General features: G+C 41.3%; 1 protein-coding gene across 2 annotated transcripts in view; it reads right to left on the bottom strand.

Annotated features, from left to right (window-relative positions):
- Positions 1 to 3127: 3127 nt before the first annotated feature.
- Positions 3128 to 20216, bottom strand: part of CCAR1 (cell division cycle and apoptosis regulator 1) — a 58131-nt gene continuing 41042 nt past the window's right edge. The window contains exons 16-25 of one of the 2 annotated variants that reach the window (XM_066600641.1): positions 19896 to 20081; positions 19631 to 19822; positions 18108 to 18332; positions 16672 to 16780; positions 14510 to 14601; positions 13318 to 13464; positions 11711 to 11831; positions 11442 to 11627; positions 7380 to 7585; positions 3128 to 3516 (exon numbers count right to left, since the gene is read on the bottom strand). In XM_066600641.1, coding sequence (XP_066456738.1) covers positions 3463 to 3516; positions 7380 to 7585; positions 11442 to 11627; positions 11711 to 11831; positions 13318 to 13464; positions 14510 to 14601; positions 16672 to 16780; positions 18108 to 18332; positions 19631 to 19822; positions 19896 to 20081 — 1518 coding nt within the window. In that variant the 3' untranslated portion in view covers positions 3128 to 3462. The remainder of the gene's footprint in view (positions 3517 to 7379; positions 7586 to 11441; positions 11628 to 11710; positions 11832 to 13317; positions 13465 to 14509; positions 14602 to 16671; positions 16781 to 18107; positions 18333 to 19630; positions 19823 to 19895; positions 20082 to 20216) is intronic. The other variant, XM_066600642.1, reaches the window with a different exon arrangement.

Here is a 20216-nt window from a genome sequence, read left to right as displayed (position 1 = left end):
AAATAGTGCAAAGGGGTGGAAGCTTAGTGCACTGCTCACGGCTCCTCCCCCTGCAGAGAGGGATGCCGTATATCGGCTGGGCGTGATATGCGGTCGTCTGAATAAGCCCTTAAAGCTATGGATGTGCTATAAAATGTCCACAGTGGACATTCTGCAGCTGAAAGTCTGTACCAGGACAAGCACGTTTTGGATGATTAAGGCTCTGCAAGTGTAGGGTCCAGCAGCACTCCCTTCTCTATTCCAACCCAGACAGGGTGGGGAGGAAAGAAAATGCAAAGCTGTAGGTGGGAACAATTAACCAAAAAAAAAAACAAATTAATCCAATAGTCATAGATATACGGCAGCATAAATGGTAGATAAAAATATCCAAACCTTTATTGTTCCAGACAGCCTGTCTACGTTTTAAATATAGAACAATAAAGGTTTGGATATTTCTTATCCACCATTTATGCTGCCGTATATCTATGACTATTGGATTTTTAAGGTTCTGTGGGATTTGCTGAGGAATGTCCACAGCATGAAGCCGGCCTCCAGACCCGGATTTTGTCACGTATTTATATGCAGAATTCAGGCCATCTATGAGAAGAGGTGAATTCTACATGGGTTTTATGTGGAATATTTCCGCAGCTTGCGGATAGGATTTTCAAAACCTCAACCACTTTGTTGCTACTGTCAGTGCAGCAGAATCTCCATCCGGAGGGTCCGCACGGAAATTCCTGGCTGGACCCTTCCCTTAGGGTGTATTCACATGTAGCCGATTTGCTACAGTTTTTCGATAGTGTGGATTTTGCTGCAGATTTTTTCAGCTATTTCATGTGGAACCGCAGCAGATTTACCCTGTCAACCCAAGGGGTGAAGTCTGTGTATCCACATCAACAAACTTTTTATGCATACTTCTGCAGTTGAGGTAAACCTGCAGCAAATAGTCTACGTGTGAGCGCACCCCCTAACAGATAACCTGCTCATTATGTGCAGTTACTACTAGAGCGAACCTAATGGATGCCATTATGTAGGAGGTCTCAAAAGGAAGGAAACTCCTCCTCTATACAATGAAAACTAGCAGCTATGATCCAATTTTAGATACCGCCTCTGGGGATAGGGGAAAACCTGTAAGGCAGTGTCACCAACATGGTGGTAGCCATCTTGAATGCTGTCATCTTGGATTGAATTTCAGTTCTTCACTTGGTAAGGCAAATGCGTGACACATGAAACTGGAATGTACATTAGGAAGTGACAGGTTACTTTTTATTTAAAAAGGGGATGGGACCCTGATTCTACCATTGGAGCATACCCTTCCAGCAGGGATGTCTGTCACCCCCAACGCATGGCTTGCCATATGCACCGACTAGAACAACATTACTGGTACATTCTACACCCATTCACTCCACTAATTGAAATTGCTTATTCTTATACTTGCGCATAAGACATACAAAAGGATGACAGACCCACTGATACTTGGGCTGTAAGCCTGCATGGTGCACCCCATTAATGTTGCTACATCCATTCAGCCTGGTGGGTTGTCCTGCTCCTTGCCACCCTGGGCTTATTGCAGAAATAACCATGAATACCAATAAATGCGAGGCATTTGCCACTCTGCATTCTGTTGGGAAACGGTGGCTACCTGACTGTGTGTACCTCTATCAGTATATCACCAAATATGGCTGCTAGTAGTAATTTTTTTTACCGCTCGTGTAATAGCCGCTTTTGGAGCTGGAAAAATGGCACAAGAATCAGAGAGACTTCGGCCTCCCTCACACAGGCGTTGCAGTAAGCACTGCATTTTACTGTAGTTTTTATCCTTATTGATGAGCGCTAAACACCCAAGAATAGAACAGACACCGCTTGACAATCGAGGTGCTGAAAAGCGCTGTGATCGAACGGCTGTCTGAACGGTCCCATTGCAAAAAATGGGAGCGTTACACCACGATTAGCACGGTCAGAGTCTCTTCATAGGACTGTGCATTCAGAATTAGCTGTCCATCACTGATAGGGCCGCCCACCGGACCTCTGGGCTCAGATGTCAATTTACTAAATCTTTTCTTTGAAAACTATACGTTAAATCTGCTCAGCTCCTCCTGCAGACTGGACTACATCATCAGTGTGACAGGTTTATCATAAACATATGAAGGTGGACATAACTGTAATGGTCGTGAAGTGGCCTCGACAATCAGCAGGTTGTATCCATTCAAAAAACCTATAGGGTTTGGAAAAGGTACATTCAGTTTTCACGGTCTGGAAAGGCTCTTTCACACGGAATGATCATTAAATCCACCAAAAATGAACAATAAATTGTTCACTTTTTGTTTACCATTAAAATCATCGTTGTCTCGTTCACTTATCGTTCGGTTTAACCAGCGCTCGTTCAGTCCTTCTCAGTCACTTATACAGAGAATGTGAACGACTGAACAATTTCCCATTTGAACGGCCCATCGATGCGTCTGCCCGTATAAACAGGCTGCCTGGCGAACTCTAAAATCGTTCCTCATTCAAACAATATATCGTCTGGTGTGAACGGACTCCAATTCCTGTGTTTTATAAATGGTTACTTCTTTAAAAATTTCAATCTTAAAAGCAGATTATTACTGCAGGACGCGGGTAATCCTACGCAGATTGAATTTCCAATTTTATGTATTTCTTGCATAACAGGCACCTTCATGCTTATTTGCATTAACGCACGAGTGGCATTTTAAAAATGTGTAAAGAATCTACTTTCATAAAATACAGAGAGGTTTTTCTAGGATTTCATTTCACAATTGAGGCCCCTTTCCCACGTGTGCTGGGTCTTGGGGCGACTTACATTGTTCAGCTCTGTCCTCAAGAGCCGAACAACGAAAATTCCAGAGCCGAATGGACTCCATTGACTATAATGGGGTCTGTTCGTCTTCAGACCGACATTTTATCAGACTAAATGGCACAGCATTATGCGCCATTTCTTCTGCCGGACCTGCGCCTGAGGCTCCGAATGGAAGCTCTGACACAGATGTGAATGGGCCTTTATTTGTACATGTCATTGTCCTGGCTACCAGAGGTGCAGAATGTCCAAAAACCCTTGGCAGGGAAAGTGTTAAACCACCACCAAAGAGTATGTATGTGCAGAGGACAGATAAGACCAGATAAAAATAAAATAACAATTTTTCCCAATCGTAGATTTTTTAATATGTACATAAAAAGTGGAAGGGATAACAAAAGAAAAATATATATAGAAGATCCGATTTCTTACACAGTCTATTTATTTGTTATTTTGCTAACACTTAACTTATTCTAGACAATTCCAAAACTTGTTCCTGTGAATTGCAGGTAATGATGTAGAGGCGGCCCGTCAGTCATAAAACTATGTACAACTTTTTTTCCCATTAAATATTAAGTAAAACTACATCCCACCTCTCTTCACGCCAAACCATAATTTCTATTATATTAACATTTTTTTCATCTCCTCTCTCCAAGACAGGAGGGAACGATGCATCAAAAGCTGGCTCCGTTCTCCTTGGCCTTCTGATCTTCAGAGGTCGCTGGATTCTGTGAACGAGAGACATTTAGTAGGGAATCCTCATCACACCCAAAAAAGTGTTCTCAATCATAATCCATAATATTCTCAATGTGGACACATTTGTCAAAACAGTACGGCCTCTGTTGGTGCCACATAACCACCCTACATAGTACCTTAGAGTATGATGCTGAAATAATACTGCTATACTATACATTGGACAAATGGCACTTTAACAGTTTGTAAGGCTGAAATAAAAGCCATCAGTCCAAATTAGCCCCTTAGGCTGCAATGTTGATCCAGAGGAAGGCAGAAACCCTCATAAAAGGCTAAAGCTAATTTTTGTCAGCTTTAATAGATTCTTCTTCCCAACACCAAATTTGGAAATCAAAATAAATCCCCGGACCAAACACCCATCTCCAGAAATGGAGTAGCCGTAGCTTATAGCAACACTCAAAAAGGAGTCTTGTACACTCTTAGTGAGTTCACCATCACCACGTTCTCAAGCAGAGAGTTCCATAGTCCCACTGCTCTTATATAGAAGGGGGTTCTTTATTGTAAGTGTAGAAACCTTCTTTCCTCTAGGGGCGCCCCTTTGTTACAGTCCTGGAAATACATAAATGATGGGAGAGATATCTGTATTGTCCCCGGATATAGTTATTAGGTCGCCCTTTAGACATCTTTTTTCTAAACTAACCCCATTTTTATCATCTTTCTGGGTATTGTAGTCCACCCCTTCCATTTATTACTTTGCCAGATTTGTACCTACTCAGCCTCTCTTTTCTCTGCTCAGTTGCCTGAATAATAATGCAGCTACCGCCATACACTGGTAACTTAGGATCATTATACAAGTGCATCAATAATGCCATTTTACCAGGACTAAATACAAACTGCATACATAAACTAATCTAAAAGCAATGCTATGCAATTAGCATTATGATATATGGTGGCAACAGGTGCAGGCCATCTATGATGCCTCCTGCAGGCTGATGTGCCTTTTGCAACCACACACGTTGTACAGCCCTCCCGAGGCCAAAGCTCCGTGATAGTCTCCGTTCAAAAATACCAAAGTCTGAAGCCTCTAATGATCCATCACACTTGGTTAAGAGAGTTTCCTGGCTGCAGGACACACAGACGCTCCTGATGAATCCATGTTGCATGCACCGTCCTCTCTTGTAAACGGATAAAAAAAACTTGAGACTAGGAGTTTTAGTGCTGGCAGCAGAGAAGGGGAAAACCAATTAAGGGGGGAAATTGCACCAAAAGATTTCACCGGATACAATTTCTAAAAATACATTTTTTTCCAAATTTTCTATAATTTGTTACATCACAGTTCCTGCCTGTATATAGTAGGTATTTATAGCAATTGACAGCACTGCTACAAAACCGCGAGCAGTGAAGAAGAGGAAGACGATGGTGCATACCAAAAAAACAAGCTGGATCTCTGAGGTGGGGTCCCAGGCCCATAAACCCCAGAGGCGTCGATCCCGGTCACCATATTTTTTAATAATGGCTCTGAGAACTATCTTCTGCATTGTTGGTCACTGATAATAAGTGTCAGAATGCAGACAGTAAGGGTGCTTTTACATGGGACTATCTGTCGGGCAACAGATGTCTGACAGGTCGCCCCAGCACTAAGCGTTTATGTGCTTTCACACAAGAACGAGCATCACTAGTGAATGGAGAAAGAGTGGACTGGGGATCGTTGCAGCCGTCTCGCCTCCATTCACAGTAAGCAGGTAGTCGTTCATGCTTGTTTACATGAACTGATAAGTCGTTCATTCTCAGCATGCAGAAGCTGGACGATGAATGAGTAGTGCAGGACTTCTCTTTCGTCATTCACTTGGGGCATGCATTTACACTGAATCCTAATCGTGCAGATTCTCACCGGATCCTGGGAATTCGAACGATAATCGTTCCGTGTAAAAGCACCTTTAACGAGATCCATGCAAGTTGTCTGATATATTGAGCGACTTCACCAGTACAGTGAGAATAGTGGTTCTCTTCCCTAGACTTTCAGGTGAAATGGGTCCACATACTGCTGGGAGGCTTTACTAGATCATGGAGGGAATGTATTCTAACATTTGTAACGGTGGGGCCAATTATGACCGGGTTCACGTCTGCGCTGTAACTTCAGCTCGCAGGTTCCGTCACAAAATACTGGAAATAAGGGAGATGGAACAATACCTCCACAGTGCCACCTATTATAAGGTAGCATTCCTTCAAGCCAAAGTTAGACTCTTTATACAAGCCTTGTAACAACGACTGGGAATTCAAAGCTGAAAATACTGGAAGAAACAGCGCTGCACGCAATGCCAGTAAAATGCTGGGAAGCTGAACGGACACCATTATACTTAATGGGGTCTTGTTTGGTGCTGTTCGGTTCTGTCATAAGACGGAGCCGTTTGGCCAGAGAATTCCCTTTTCCTGCTCCCGAACGGATGAAAATGGAACCTCCAACGCAAACGTGCAGCAGCCTAACATGCAAGTGCATGCAGTGTTTGTGGTGTAATAGTGATGGAATGTGACGGGCCAGTTAGAATTTCAGACACATACACAGCGAAGAGCCAATAATGTATTTTCTGCCTGGCTATACCGGGGAAGGAGATTTTGCATCGTAAGAACTTGTGGCCTTCCTTTAAAGTACAAGACATAAAATGAACAGGTGAAAGAGCGACATCTACAGGTTGTAAATAGGGGACACCAACAAATCTGCCAGCTTTCAGGTCTACAAGAGGTTTCACTTACTGAGAATAATAATACTGTGTTCCCTGAAAATAAGACACTGTCTTATATTATATTTTGCCACAAAACAGGCAAGCTGTCTTATTTTCAGGGGAGGGCTTATATTTCAAACCCCCCTGAAAATCAGGTTAGAGCTTATTATTGAGGTAGGTCTTATTTTTCAGGGAAACACGGTACCAACAGGAGAAACATAAGTAAGTGAACTCACTGCAGTTGGTGTGAAAAAAATCTCATGTAGCACAAAGATTGTAAATTTGAAGGCCAGGCAGCTTTAGAGCATGTTCAAACGCATACTTTGTGCTACGGATTTTGACGCAGATCCGCCACAGATTTCACCCTTTCAACTGAAGGGCTGCATTCTGCTGTGAATCCTCATCAAGATCTGCATCACAGGAGGGGAAATAAAAAATTAAAAACAATCACAGAAAATGGCCGTTACTTACTGACTGAGGAGTGCATATAGATGCATCCTCTCACCATGCAGGTAGCTGACTACCAAATAGAGGAGCCAATAACACCTGTGCAGGACACCGATGAGACAGCCACTCACACTGCCTCTTGATAATGAGGGGGGTGGCTGCTTGGTGTACACTCCCATACATAGTGGATACAGGGTGCCAGACCATTCTGATATATGTAGTTCACCATGCTGTGAATCCTCATCAAGATCTGCATGAAATCCATTATGTGTGAACATACCCTTAGGCCGGTGTCACATGGGGGTAAGCACATTTACAGGCGCCTATGCGCGGTGTATTTGTGCAATGGGCATTGCATATTAGCACATGGGCAAGTGCGTATTTTACTGCACTTTTTGCACACACAAATCGTGCGCATTTGGCATGCAAAAAAACAAACAAAAAAACACGTAGCCATGCTCCCATTCATCGAAATGGGCAATTAAGTAAATTAGTTCAATATGTGATATTTTCATGCATAAATGCGCAGGAAAATACAGCATGCTGTATATTTCTTTGCGTAAATGAAATGTGCGCACAAAATACGCACATGTGAACGAACCCATTGAAATCAATGGGTTCTATTCACTGCGTATGGCGCACACAAAAATACATTCATGTGACGTTGGCCTTAAAGAGTAGTTCCAGGTACAAGTCATATGTGAATATAACCAGCAGGACATGCCCCATACCTTGCTGAGAACACTCTGGATCCCCTCCACGGATGCGGTCAGTTCTCTCATTGTTTTGTTCAGTTGGTCCTCATATTGGCAGTTCGTATCCTCCATGGCCTTCAGACTCTCACGTAAGCAGCTCAGATCAGATTTTGCATCTTTCAACTCTCCAGACAAACTTTTATTAGAGGTTTCTAATTGGGAAATGGACTTTTCATCTTCCTCTGTGAAAAATTAAATACAGATGTTCTTAATTAAATGGAAAGAAATACAAACCAAGGGATTCTCAGAGCCTAATGAGTAATTACACACACACATTTCTAATGAACAGAAAACATCCAAGCCGAACACTGCACTGGGAAATATGCAAATAAGAAAGATCGACAAATACCTCTGCAGTGCCACCTATTGGAAGGCAGCATTGCTGCAACTCAAAGTCAGACTCTTTGTACAGGTCTTTATAACAATGATTGGGAATTGAAAAGCAAGCCAGAATCCATACACAGACAGCTGTTTCAGTGTTTTTGCCCCTCATCCGTGTGCAGCAGATTTCTGGCTTGGCGAGTGAGAGGCCTAGGATGTGGGTCAGGAAGGGTATCATCACTGCTTAAGGAGAGATGATACTGCTCCTGATCAAAGTCACAGGCCTCTCACTAGCCAAGCCAGAATCCTACCGCACACGGATGAGGGGCAAAACCCCCGAAACAGCTGTCTGTGCATGGTTTCTAGCTTTTGGTCTTCAATTCCTAATAATTGTTTTAAAGACTTGTATAGAGAGTCTAACATTGACTTGCAGGAATGCTGCCCTCAAACAGGTGGTGCTGCAGACGTATTGTTCCATCTTTCTTATTTGCTGCAAAACTCGGCATGAAGTTACATCTCAGGCAGATATGCATATGATTAGATGAATGTTGTTGCCATCTGAGGCCCTAAAAGTGGTGCCACCTTTCCTTAGAAAAAGGTTCTCAGAGGCTACTTGTATGTAGTGACCTCTTTTTCCATTTGTGTAGAGCTTGTTGACCACTACGACACAATCAAAAAGATTTCTTCTAGTTAACAGAATTTGAAAGGGGGTCATTATTGGATTGTCGTATCTACGTATTACCTGTCACCTGTGCTGTTCTGACCAAACTGTTAGGTGGTGTTCGGACCACTGGATGCGTGAGGGCAGACAAGTTGATCGAGCTCAGGACACCCTCAACAGACCACCAGTGGAGGACTGTCTGATCATCCAACAAGCACGAGCAGCTCCAACTGCTTCATTGTATTCCATCCAGAGATAGGGGGCGCCATCGTTACAGGCTCCTGTGTCTGCTGCAACCATTTCCAGGCGCTTGGCTGAAGGACATTTGGTCTCGCAGCGCCCATTACATGTACGGCCTTTGACTCCCACCCACTGTCACCTGTTCGTAGTGGTGTCATGGACGAAGAAACTGGACGATACGGAGTGAAACTGGGTTGACTTCAGCGACAAATCCAGGTTTAGTTTGGGCACTGATGACAGCTGGTACCCTTTTTGGTCTCCTTCTCCTGACTGATACCTTCCAACAGTCAGACCACTTTGATGTGCTGTAAGCTCTTTACGGCTTTTGCTGAAAAATGCAACTAAGCAAATGTCAGGAAAATCCTCCTAGAAGAGCTGAACTTTATATGGGGTGAATCAGAACCGCTGTAAGTAACGGTTTACTATTCTTGTACTATTAAACACGAGTTTATATACGATTGGCTAATTATGAACACAACCAAATCCCCAAATATAAGAGGGTGTTCACACTTATGCAACCACATTATTTTAGTTATTTTAAAATTTTCCACGATAAAAGTTTTTAGTTTGCTTTTCAATGGAATTGTACAGATAACGAGTAGAAAAACCGAAATCATTCATCTTCGTTGGGTAAAACATGACAAAACACTGGCATTTAAACAGGGTGTGTAGACTTTAGCCGACAAGTCCTCTTTAGACCCCTGGAGACCAGCCAGTTCTCAGTCCTGATGACCAAGCAATTTTCCCCATCACCATATTCCCACAACCATATGTTTTAAATTTTTCTGCTGCCACCGCCTATGAGGGCTAGTTTTTTGTAGGAGGAATTGTGTTTCTTAATGCAGCATTTTGAGGTACATGCCAGTATATCTTATTAACCATCATATTAAGATATCTTAACTTTACCAAGTCTTTCAGCGAAAAAAAATATAAATAAATAAAAGTAATTTTGTGATTGTATATTTACATTATAAATTTTCTTTTTTTTTACCCCAAGACCAATAACTTTTTTCTGTCAGAGGAGCTGTATGAGGGCATGTATTTTGTGGGAGCGATTTGCGGTTTTGACTGGTACCATTTTTGGGTCCATATAACTTTGTGATGGCTTTTTATTACGTTTTTTTTTGGAATAGAATGAACAATAAACAGCAATGGTGGTATCACTTATGGCGCTCACTTCTACGAGACAAATGCAGCAAAGCCAATTATGTCTATGTTTAATTTTTTTCTGTAAAGAAGCTTTTTGTATGGAAAAGACTAGAGATGAGCGAACGTACTCGTTTAGGGCGATTTCACAATCGAGCATCGCTTTTTTCGAGTAACTGCCTACTCGAGCGAAAAGATTTGGGGGGCGCCGGGGGGTAGCAGAGGGGAGTGGAAGAGAGAGAGCTCCACGCATGCAGGATCGCCGCATCATTTAATCTCCTCGTCACTGTAGGGCATGGAGTGAGAATGCAGTGAACAAGAGGGGAGGGGCACACAGGACCCACATTTTTTGGGCTAATATACAGGGCTAATTAAAGAAGCAGAAAAGTAAAATGGTCAGCAGTAGGATGAACCCTGGCTGTGCAAGTGAACACAGGATGCCAATTCACAAAATCCAAGTAGTGAAAAAGATCAGATCACCAATACCCCCAATGATCCGGTGAGTGTGGGTCCTGTTAAAAATGAATGGAGTGGCAGTACGCATGCTCAGCCATCGTTCCATTCAATGTCCTTCTCACTTCACACACTCCTCACATTGAGGAAGACTTGAATGAAGTGGCGGGCGAGCATGCATGGTGCTGCTCCAATCATTTTCAATGGGAATGCTGGAGATAGCCGAGTACAAGCACTTGGCTAATCTATGGATAGGTGATAAGTCAATGTTGGGATAACCCCTTTCTTCACTATAGAATATTTGTGGCATCTCAAATGTATCACCTGTATCTTATGGGCCTGTGTACCTATGATAATTCTGGTAAATACTTGCTTGAAGTGATACAATGTACTTATCTATTTCTGGTTTAGTAAAGAGAGATTTGAAAAAAAATATGGGAAAACCTCTTTAAGTTAGTGCAGATATAACAAAAATTAACATGTTAAATGAAGCAGAGCTGAGATTTTCTCATTTAGCAAACTCATAGGGATACAATAAAACCTCACCAAGTTCTCACAACGCACACAGATAATGAATAGAGATGAGCGAACGTACTCGGATAAGCACTACTCGTCCGAGTAATGTGCCTTATCCGAGTACCGCTGTACTCGTGCTGAAAGATTCAGGACGCGCTGCGGAGCGGGGAGCTGCAGGGGAGAGCGGGGAGGAACGGAGGGGAGATCTTTCTCTCCTTCTCTCCCGCCCGCTCTGCCCCGCTCCCCGCTGCGACTCGCCTGTCAGCAGCGGAGCGTCCCGAATCTTTCAGCACGAGTACAGCGGTACTCGGATAAGGCACATTACTCGGACGAGTAGTGCTTATCCGAGTACGTTCGCTCATCTCTAATAATGAATGCATTAATGTTGTCTGTTCTTCTACTATTATCATTTCAATTTAAATTTACATGTCACTTGTCTGTGGGTAAATCCAGCAGAATGCAACCCATGACCTTCACAGCGAGCTCCATTGCATTGTGAAAAGGTTGGGGTATTGTGAAACGTGGCATCTCAATGCATGTTAAATACTAATGGAATGTAAATCACGCTGAACATGAAAAAAAAAACCCAAAAAAAACACTGAAAACTCTAGTCTTGGCAATTACAAAAACTATGTTATTAGCATTGTATGTCGATATATAGCTTCTTGACTTTATCTGCCCATTTTATCATTCTCTGGTACCTGTTTTGGACTGAAGAGTCTGCAGTCTCTGTTCTAACTCCGCCCGAGCCTTTTCGCTCTTCTCCAATTTCTGTAGAAGACTTCCTATATCAACCATTGCACCTTTGTAGACAATAAGGCCACTTTTCTCTTCCACGGCAGGCACTCCACATCTTGCAGTTTTTGAGGGCAAAAGCAAGCGATTTCCTGGACAGAGAGTGCGATAATCTTTGTGTTAGCCGGTAAGGGTTACATCAAAAGAAAGGGAAATAAACTTGCATGAGAAGTACCTAGGGCATCTTCCTGAGTGAAGTCCAGTTCTTCGTGGCTTCCGTCTTCAGTACAAGTATCAGTTAATTTGCGGTAGTAGCAGGATTCCTTCATCATTACTTTACTAAAGAGTTTTTTCACCTGTTGGAAAACATTTGAGAATCCCTTACTAGTCAACAGACCTTCCACAAAACTCTACACCCAAGAATGGTGCCTCACAAACTCAGACAAAGGAAAACTTTCCCAAAAAAACGCACTCCCCATTATTCTCTATATCCATTTAGGACATGTAGTGGTAATACACGGGGTTTCCTGAATAAGCCTGCCCTCTGTTAACCCCTTGTGGGGTGGCTACGAGGTGGTCTCAAGAACCAAGCCTGCTGCATACCCAGTAGGTGCTAGCTGTTTCTGACACCCATCGCATCGTTGGTGCTAGCTCTGATCATGGGTGTTTGACAGCTTGCATGTGTGGTCAATATTGACTATGACATGCAAAGTGTTAGCTGTAAGGGGGCTCCCCTCCAACTCACCATTAGCCCCGAAAAGATGCAAGTGCAGGGTGTTGATGGTTGCCAGACAGCCCAGGGCCTAGTGAAGACTCACACAGCTGCCATGTACTTAACCATATTAAGGCTTGACTAGGCAAGGCTTAATATAACCGGTTTCCCTCCAAATAAGACACTGTCTTATATTAATTTTTTCCTCAAAGTGTCTCATTTTCTAGGGGTGTCTAATAATACTTACCTAGCAGCCGGCGTTCGGGTCCCACGCAATGGCCTGCAGCTCTGCTGCAGGCTACCGTGTCCTCCTTCAGGGTATCATTGAATGGCTGTGATTGGTTAATCCAGTGCCGGCTCTCATTGGCTGACATGGCGCTCGATTAACCAAACAGCTTGCTGGAAACTGGGTATTCAAGCCGCCCTTACCAGGAAGAACTGCTCTGTCAGTGTGAAGGAGGACACAGCAGCCTGCAGGCCATCGCTAGGGACCCAAATGCTGGCTGCTAGGCGAGCATTGTTTTTTTTTTTTAATGTAGCCTAGCTAGGGCGTATTTTTGGAGAGGGGCTTATATTTCAAGCTCCCCACCCAAAAATCGGGGTAGGGCTTATTAGCGGAGTAGGGGTTATTGCAGTATATTTAAAAGTGATTAAACAATTGCATGTTTAAGTCCCTAAAGCAGACTAAAAAAGTTATGCAGAATGTAAGTGTAATAAAATTTTAAAAATTAAAATGAAAATATTAAAAATGAAAAAAAAAAAAAAAAAAGTCAGCCCTTTCCAATTTTTTCCACAAAATGATTTAACAATCAAGAGTGGTCAGTATCACGTACAAAAAAAAAACCAGAACTATGAAATGATCCCATTACCGCAAAAATACCACAGAATATTAACATGCAATTTTTAGCAAAAGCAACCCCGCCCCCAGCTTCCCGTAAAATGGCACGTTTTTTTCCCGTTATACCCCACTTGAAAATTTTCCCGCACATTATATGGTGTATTAGTTAGTACAATTTTAAAAAAATACAACTCGTCCGGCAAAAAAATAAAATCAAACCCTCCTACAGCTATGTCAACGGGAAAAAAACTACTTTGTATCTTACAAAAAGACTACAGCGGTGGTGAGGTACCTGAGCCCTAGAGAGATGCAGTCCAAGTGTGTAGATTATTTCCTCTAGATCTTTCTCCAATAAGTAGCCACAATGGCTTTGATCAAAATATACAAATGCCATGAGCAGATCTTTATTCACTGTAACCATTTGTTTCTTTTCTTTCTCCTAGGAAAACATAAGGACGATAAAATCAGGTAAACATTATAAATTATTTAGAACAGCAAATATTTATAGCTCTTGGCAGGTCGGAGGAGATCTGGATGAGCACACTCGGGAGTTCTAGGTTCAAGACAAATGATTAAAAGTTTATAAGTTTATCAGTCAGCAACAACACGGTTTAAAGGGTGTAAGCTTTCTTTTCAGAAGTGCTTAGTTTGGGTACAACCCCTGCAGACAAGATTTCATACCAAAAAGTAAATGGCTACATAGTGGTGAACCAGAAATTAAAACCGCAGCCAAAGTTTGGTTAACGGTGTTTCTTTTATTTTTTGTCTTAGCAGTGATTTTGGCTGTCATCTCTGAATTATAGTTTTCAAAGCTGATGTTCAAACTAGAGCAGTTTGCCATCAATTTCTTAAAAGCCTATTCAAAAGGGACAACCAATATGGCTGTACTTCCACATTTCTCTTTTGCGGCTACAAAAACAGAAAAATATCAATATACTGTATCTAATTTAATATAATCACTAAACGTTGCTATAACTTTAATTCTGATTTATCAATTTATCTAAAAGGTTTGTCTTTTTGGGTACAAATTCTATTTAAGGCTCAGTTCACACTACATCAGCATTCTTGGCAGATTTGACAGAGAAAGAATAGCACTGCAGGCGATGCTATTGTTCCCCCTTCAAAATGAAGGAAACCACAATGGAACCCGATTGATCCCTTTATAAGTCAGTGAAGTTAGATGCGCATTGATGATATCTGTCGTATGAATTGCCTAACACAGGTTTCACACAAGCATATAACTTCTGCATTTATGCATCCATTAAATACAGACAAGTGTCGTATCTCAACTGAGTCTACTGACCCAAACCCAGATCATAGATCCCAATCGATCAGTAGACCTATCAGGACATTCATCCATATTATGGGAGCATAAATGTGACCGCGATATGCTTGTGAGAAGCCGACCTAAATCTCAGTAATGTTGTGCTGTTCACAAAGTCAGGATACGTACTGTGCGTATAACATCAGTCAGTGAGACATACCTTATCCTTTGGCCATTCCTTGCTGTACCTGCTGTCTCTCTTGTCATCACGTTTATCTTTGGTGCTAGAATCATCGTCTTCATCATCTCGGTCTAGAAAAACAAACAAAAATATCTGTAACTTTGGTCTTAACTTACACACTGGCTAAAATCAGACTTTTTTTTTTTAAACACACAGAAGGGCCTGTGTGATGCAACTTTTTGTGGCTTTTTTCTCATTTGCAACTTCTTAAAAAAGTTGCATTTCATAAATGCTTCTAAATCCAGGCCGGGAAGCAAGCAATGCTCACAGCGCTCCATTTTTACAAACTGACAAGAATAGCAGATAAGACACTAGAACGCTTTTAAAGTAATTTAATGTATTTAGTATAAATAAGATTTTCATCTTTTTTGCTTCCATGTGTCCCCCTTGTTGCTGCTAATTTGTGCGGTTGGGGGCAGCAATTGAAAGACTAAGACACCTTTGCCCTCTTGCAGATGACAGTATAAGCTCCTTCTTAGGATGGTTTCACATCTGCGTCTGAACCTCAGGGAGGAGGTTGAGTTACAGATGCGGCTGCAAATACCAGGGGAAAAAAGCGCGCTGCATGCAGAGCTTTTTCTTCCATCCATAAGCCAGGCAGCTGGGTGGACCTCATTATAGTCAATGGGGTCTGTCTGAAGCTAGATCAGTCCAGAGACGGAGCCGTTCGGCTGCGGAGTTCCCCTTTCCTGCTCCCCGAACGGAGCAGGCAAGCAGAATTCCCAGTGCAGATATGAAATCACCCTTACCTGTAGAATGGAGCTTTCTGCATTACATCACCATGTACTGGCGAAGCTCCGCTCCTTCCTGACGATAAATTTCTATTGTCAGGCCCCAAAAACAGTGAACAGAGGTGCCCAATGTCCACCAGCACTCAGCTCAGTAGGCGGATGTGTACATTGCTATACACTTTGAACATTGCTGTACTATGCAAATAAATGTCATTACTCTTCAATTCATTTTTTGTTTCCATAGCATGTAAATTAGCAAACATTGTTCATCCCTTATGAGGAATACAATATTTACTGGTGGGACAACCCCATCAAACCTTGTAAATCACATTAACACTAGGTCACAGCAGTACCAGGAGTTTTATATGGCTGTGAGAACATATTTGTATATATTATATTATTCTTCAAGTACAATCTTCAACTCGAAAATGTGTATTAAACAATTATACAATTTAATTAAATGTTGATGTAAAGAGCTTCTGGACGCTATTCTGACAGGTTTTAGTAAAGGCCCATTCACACAGAGCGATGATCGCTCAAAAATCAATAAAACGCGATAGTTTGAGCGATAATCGTTGAGTCTAAACACACAGCCATCATGCACTTTTCGTGCACTGCTAACTGATCGTTAAATTCAAGCCAGCCTTAAAATCGTTGTGTGGTCTTATCAGGACCGCACGCTGAGTTCTCCGTGGGTAGTGCTGATAGGTTAAATAGCTGAAACAATGCTGTCGGAAAACAAAGGAGCTGAAAGCAGATAAGAGCCACCCGGCTATTAACTGCATTCAGCTAAAGGCTTAATTTGCACGCTAATAAGCTATTAAGTAGCCGAGTAGCTACTTAATAGTTTATGCAAAACGATCGCTCAAAGCTGTCAGTCAAACTGTCGTTTGAGCGATTTTTAGCGATCATCTCTCCGTGTAAATGGACCTTAAGTACTGGACTTTTTATTCCCCGTTAAACAATGCTAGAGCACCTTTTAATTAGAATTCTACTGCTAGTCCCGTTATTCCTCCTGGAATACACTGAAAACTGGCCATTACCATTTTCCTAGGTAACACGCAATTGTCAAATTATTCATACAGTTCCAAGAGGAACACAAAGTAGAGTCCTAAGGAAAGATTCTCCAGAACTATTATTATTCACGAAAATACCAAAACTGAGAGGACCTTTGTCATTACAAGTTCCAATAGAATACTGTAAAACATTTTAAGAGAGAAAGAAAACAATCACTTCTGCTGCAAGCTCTTGTATGAAAACTAGTGCAAAAGAAGATGAGGTATTGACCACAATAACTAATAGGATCAATAAATGGCAGATGGAAACCATTTCACTACAACAATCTATCTTTGACGTGATACAACAACCCCCCAGTCAAAAAGGCCTTAGTAGTCATCCTTTCAATCTGACCCTCATAGTCACCGTCATCCTCTTCTGCTCCGATGGGTTCATAATCTTCCTGGTTATCATCATCCATTTCTTCATCATCGCGGTAATCTTCTCTTTTTCGATCCTCTTTCTATAAAACAACCATATGGGATTCACATCATGATCTGTGGTGAGCAAACAACTACACTGCTAAAGAGTACACTTCTATATGCAAAAATAATGAAGACGACACGCCTAATTTGCAAGGATGCCGCTACAGACTGCTGCGTTCCCTTAGAGATGCGGCCCTATTTTTCCCTTATTTTTGATTCTAATTCTTATTTTTCCATTGATGCAACTGTCTAGCAGCTTGCTTTTTGTGGGACGAGTTGTATTTTTCAACGGTACTATTTAATGTAACGCATAATATACTGAAAAACTTTTATACATTTCTTAAGCAGAGTGTAATAGAAAAAAAAAAGGAAGCAATTTCACCATCTTGTTTTTACGGCGTACAAACTGTGGCAAAAACACGATCGCTTATATTCTGAGAATCTGTACGATTACAATGATACCAAATTTATTTAGTTTTTTTTTCCCTTTTTTTGCAGTACTACTTTTAAAAGCCAAAATACATTTTAAAAAGTCTAGATATTTTCTCTTGCCATCTTCTGGCCACCATAACACTTTCTAGCTTTCCGTCTATGGGGCTGGGTGAGGGCTTGTTTTTTGCAGGACAACCCATGGTTGCTATTGGTACTATTTTGGAGTACATGAGCCTTTTTGATTGCTTTTTATTTCATTTTTTATTGGAGATGCGAAAACCACAAATGCACACTTCTGGTTTGTGTATTTTTTTTTCTGATGCCTATTCACTTCATTTTGATTGATCAAACTTTTATAAAACGCAGCAATACCAAATACGCTTTTTTGTTGTTTTTGTTTGATGTTTTATTATAAATACAGAAAAGGTTTTTAAACATCTTTTATTTTTTTACAATAATATAACCCCCCTTCTTTTTTCCACTTATTTATTTAGTCCCCATAGGGAACTTGAATTTGCATTCCTTTGACCACTTATACCATATACTGCAATACCTAAGTATTGCAGCATACAGTATTTCTGTAGGCAATGTATTGTCCACTTTGAAGCGTTTGTGCAATGTCTGAAAGATAATCACTCCATCACGTCTAGAACTTAAGAGCAGCCAGAGATAGAGTCCCAATGACATCAGTAGTGCAAAGGCACATGTACAATCACCACTTCTCTCATATTTAGTTCTCAGTATCTGTGCGGATCTCATCAGCAGGAACCCCACCGATCTGAAAGTTATTCCCGATTTTAAAAATCAGAGGTAACTTTTAAACATCTCACAGCTCCTTTAAGAAAAGTTAAACCATCAATTTTCATTGTATAAGCGTGTCCTTCTCTATGTCTAAAACTAAAAAGTATATATCTATATAGTGATGCCATGTACCTTTCTTTCATCTCTTTCCTCGGATCTAACTTTTTCTTCAGAAGATTTTCTTCGTTTGGTTCTTGGTTCATCATCTTCATCATCTTTCTTCTCTTTTTTCTCTTCCTTCTTAATCTTCTTCTCTTTTTTCTCATCTCTTTCAGGGAGAACTAAAAACTCTTTGTATATGCGAACTCCAAAGTCTCTCTGAAGCATTTCATTGAATAGCTCGGCAAATAGTGACACCTAATAACATACATAAAAGAGAAATAATAACAACATTTGCAAGGATCCTTGAAAGGTTAAATTCCATCTTAGAAAGTGATAGCATATCGCTAGGATATGCCATAACTTTATGATGGGCTGATTTAGTGCTTGCAACTGCAGTATGGCTCCATTCAAGCGAATAGGGTTGGCTGCAGTTCCTTGCATAGCAAGGAGCACTACTCTGCAGGGAAAACAACAAAAAAACATCTTAAGGGATTCTGTGGCAAACCATAGCTGTGGCCACTTCATTATCAGGATAGTTAGGGGCCCAGAGTTCAGATCCCCACAAATCATAAAGTGATGGCATAATCTAAACGTGGGTCTGGAAGCGTATCGTTTCTCCTTAAGGAGAGCACCTAGAAATGGAAATATGGAACAATACCTCTGCAGTGCCACCTATTGAAAGGCAGCATTCCTGCAAGTCAATGTCAGGCTTTTTAGACAAGCCTAATAAGAATAACTGGGAATTGTAAACCAAAGCCAGAATACCATGTACAGTCAGCTGTCTGTATATGGTATTCTGGCTTTGGCTTACAAGTCTAACATGGACTTGTAGGGATGCTGCCTTCCAATAGTTGTCGCTGCAGAGGTATTGTTCCATTTTCCTATTAGCAAAAATCAATGCTATAACATTACCAAATGGGAATACACCTTTCAAAGGAATGCATCATGTGCTTTTTTTAACCACATCTTAATTTTTCTTTTATATGCACTACATGATTATGGAGGCAGCCATCTTGATTTGTGGCTCTGCTTACAGCAGTTCAAAGACTTGCTTTACAGCAGCCAAATGTACTAAAGGAAATTTGTGTCTGGAGATTACTCTATGGGGGAAATGTGGTGGGCATGCTCTGTAATATGTGCGGAGGTCATGGTGCAGAAAGATGGAGTAGATAAGCTGTGATCATCTATTGTGAACCACAGATCCTTTATCTATCCATAGGTGTCACCGGTCATTGTAATCCTGCCTGTGATAATGAAATGACTGCTGGAAAGTTTTCTCTGCAGAACAGGAAGTGTCAGACCTATGAAGGTCAGTGGCCAGAGTGAAAACTGCAGAATTTCAAGGCTACTTTTCAAAAATACATATAGTGACACGGAAAGTAAAAAACGCATTTAACAAAAATTTGACTCAAACAATGTGTAATTTACTAATGAAATATTCCCTTTAAGCGTTCTCATCTTCTAAGTCATAGGCAACATAGTTTCCAGCAGCTTTTTTGTCCAGAATAACTAGCCTTTTTGTACTACTCGTCACTCGAAAATAAAGGCTGTACCTCAAATGAGTGCTCTTTATTGTCCTCTATCCGGTAATCCAAGAGGACGCTTAGAGACATGATGCTGCAGTCGAACCTCCCATTTTTGGCTGACCAGTTTGGATGTACAATAATTGCTGGCTCATCAGGCAATATGTATCTTTTTTCTCGCCGCTGACGCTCCATTTCTTCTTGACGTTTCCTTTCCTCTTCCTAGTAACCGTAGGATTAACATGTTATATTAAAAAAAAATGGAACGTGGTACTACAGATAACATGATACAAACCTCTTTATCATCCTCAGATTTACGTTCTTCCTCCTCCTCCTCGTCTTTGTCACATTTTTCTTGCTCCTTCTGCTCCTCTTTCTGTTCCTCTATGCGGAGTTGCTTTGTTAATCGTGCTATTAGCTGAGATTTTAACCCCTTTGAACTAAGAGTACGACTTTCAAGCTCTTTTCGCAGATCATTTACCTGAAAAATGGTAAAAGTCATCAACAAAGACACACCATATGAGAAACTTACAGGTCTAAGCCATAAATCTTACAGGGATTTTCCACTTAAATACATGTATCACATATCTGAAGGACAGGCAATAAACATATAATC

Source organism: Eleutherodactylus coqui, chromosome 4, assembly GCF_035609145.1.
Source record: "Eleutherodactylus coqui strain aEleCoq1 chromosome 4, aEleCoq1.hap1, whole genome shotgun sequence".
NCBI classification, from domain to species: domain Eukaryota; kingdom Metazoa; phylum Chordata; class Amphibia; order Anura; family Eleutherodactylidae; genus Eleutherodactylus; species Eleutherodactylus coqui.
Note: the sequence above shows the minus strand (reverse complement) of the source record. Positions and strands in the feature narration are given on the sequence as shown.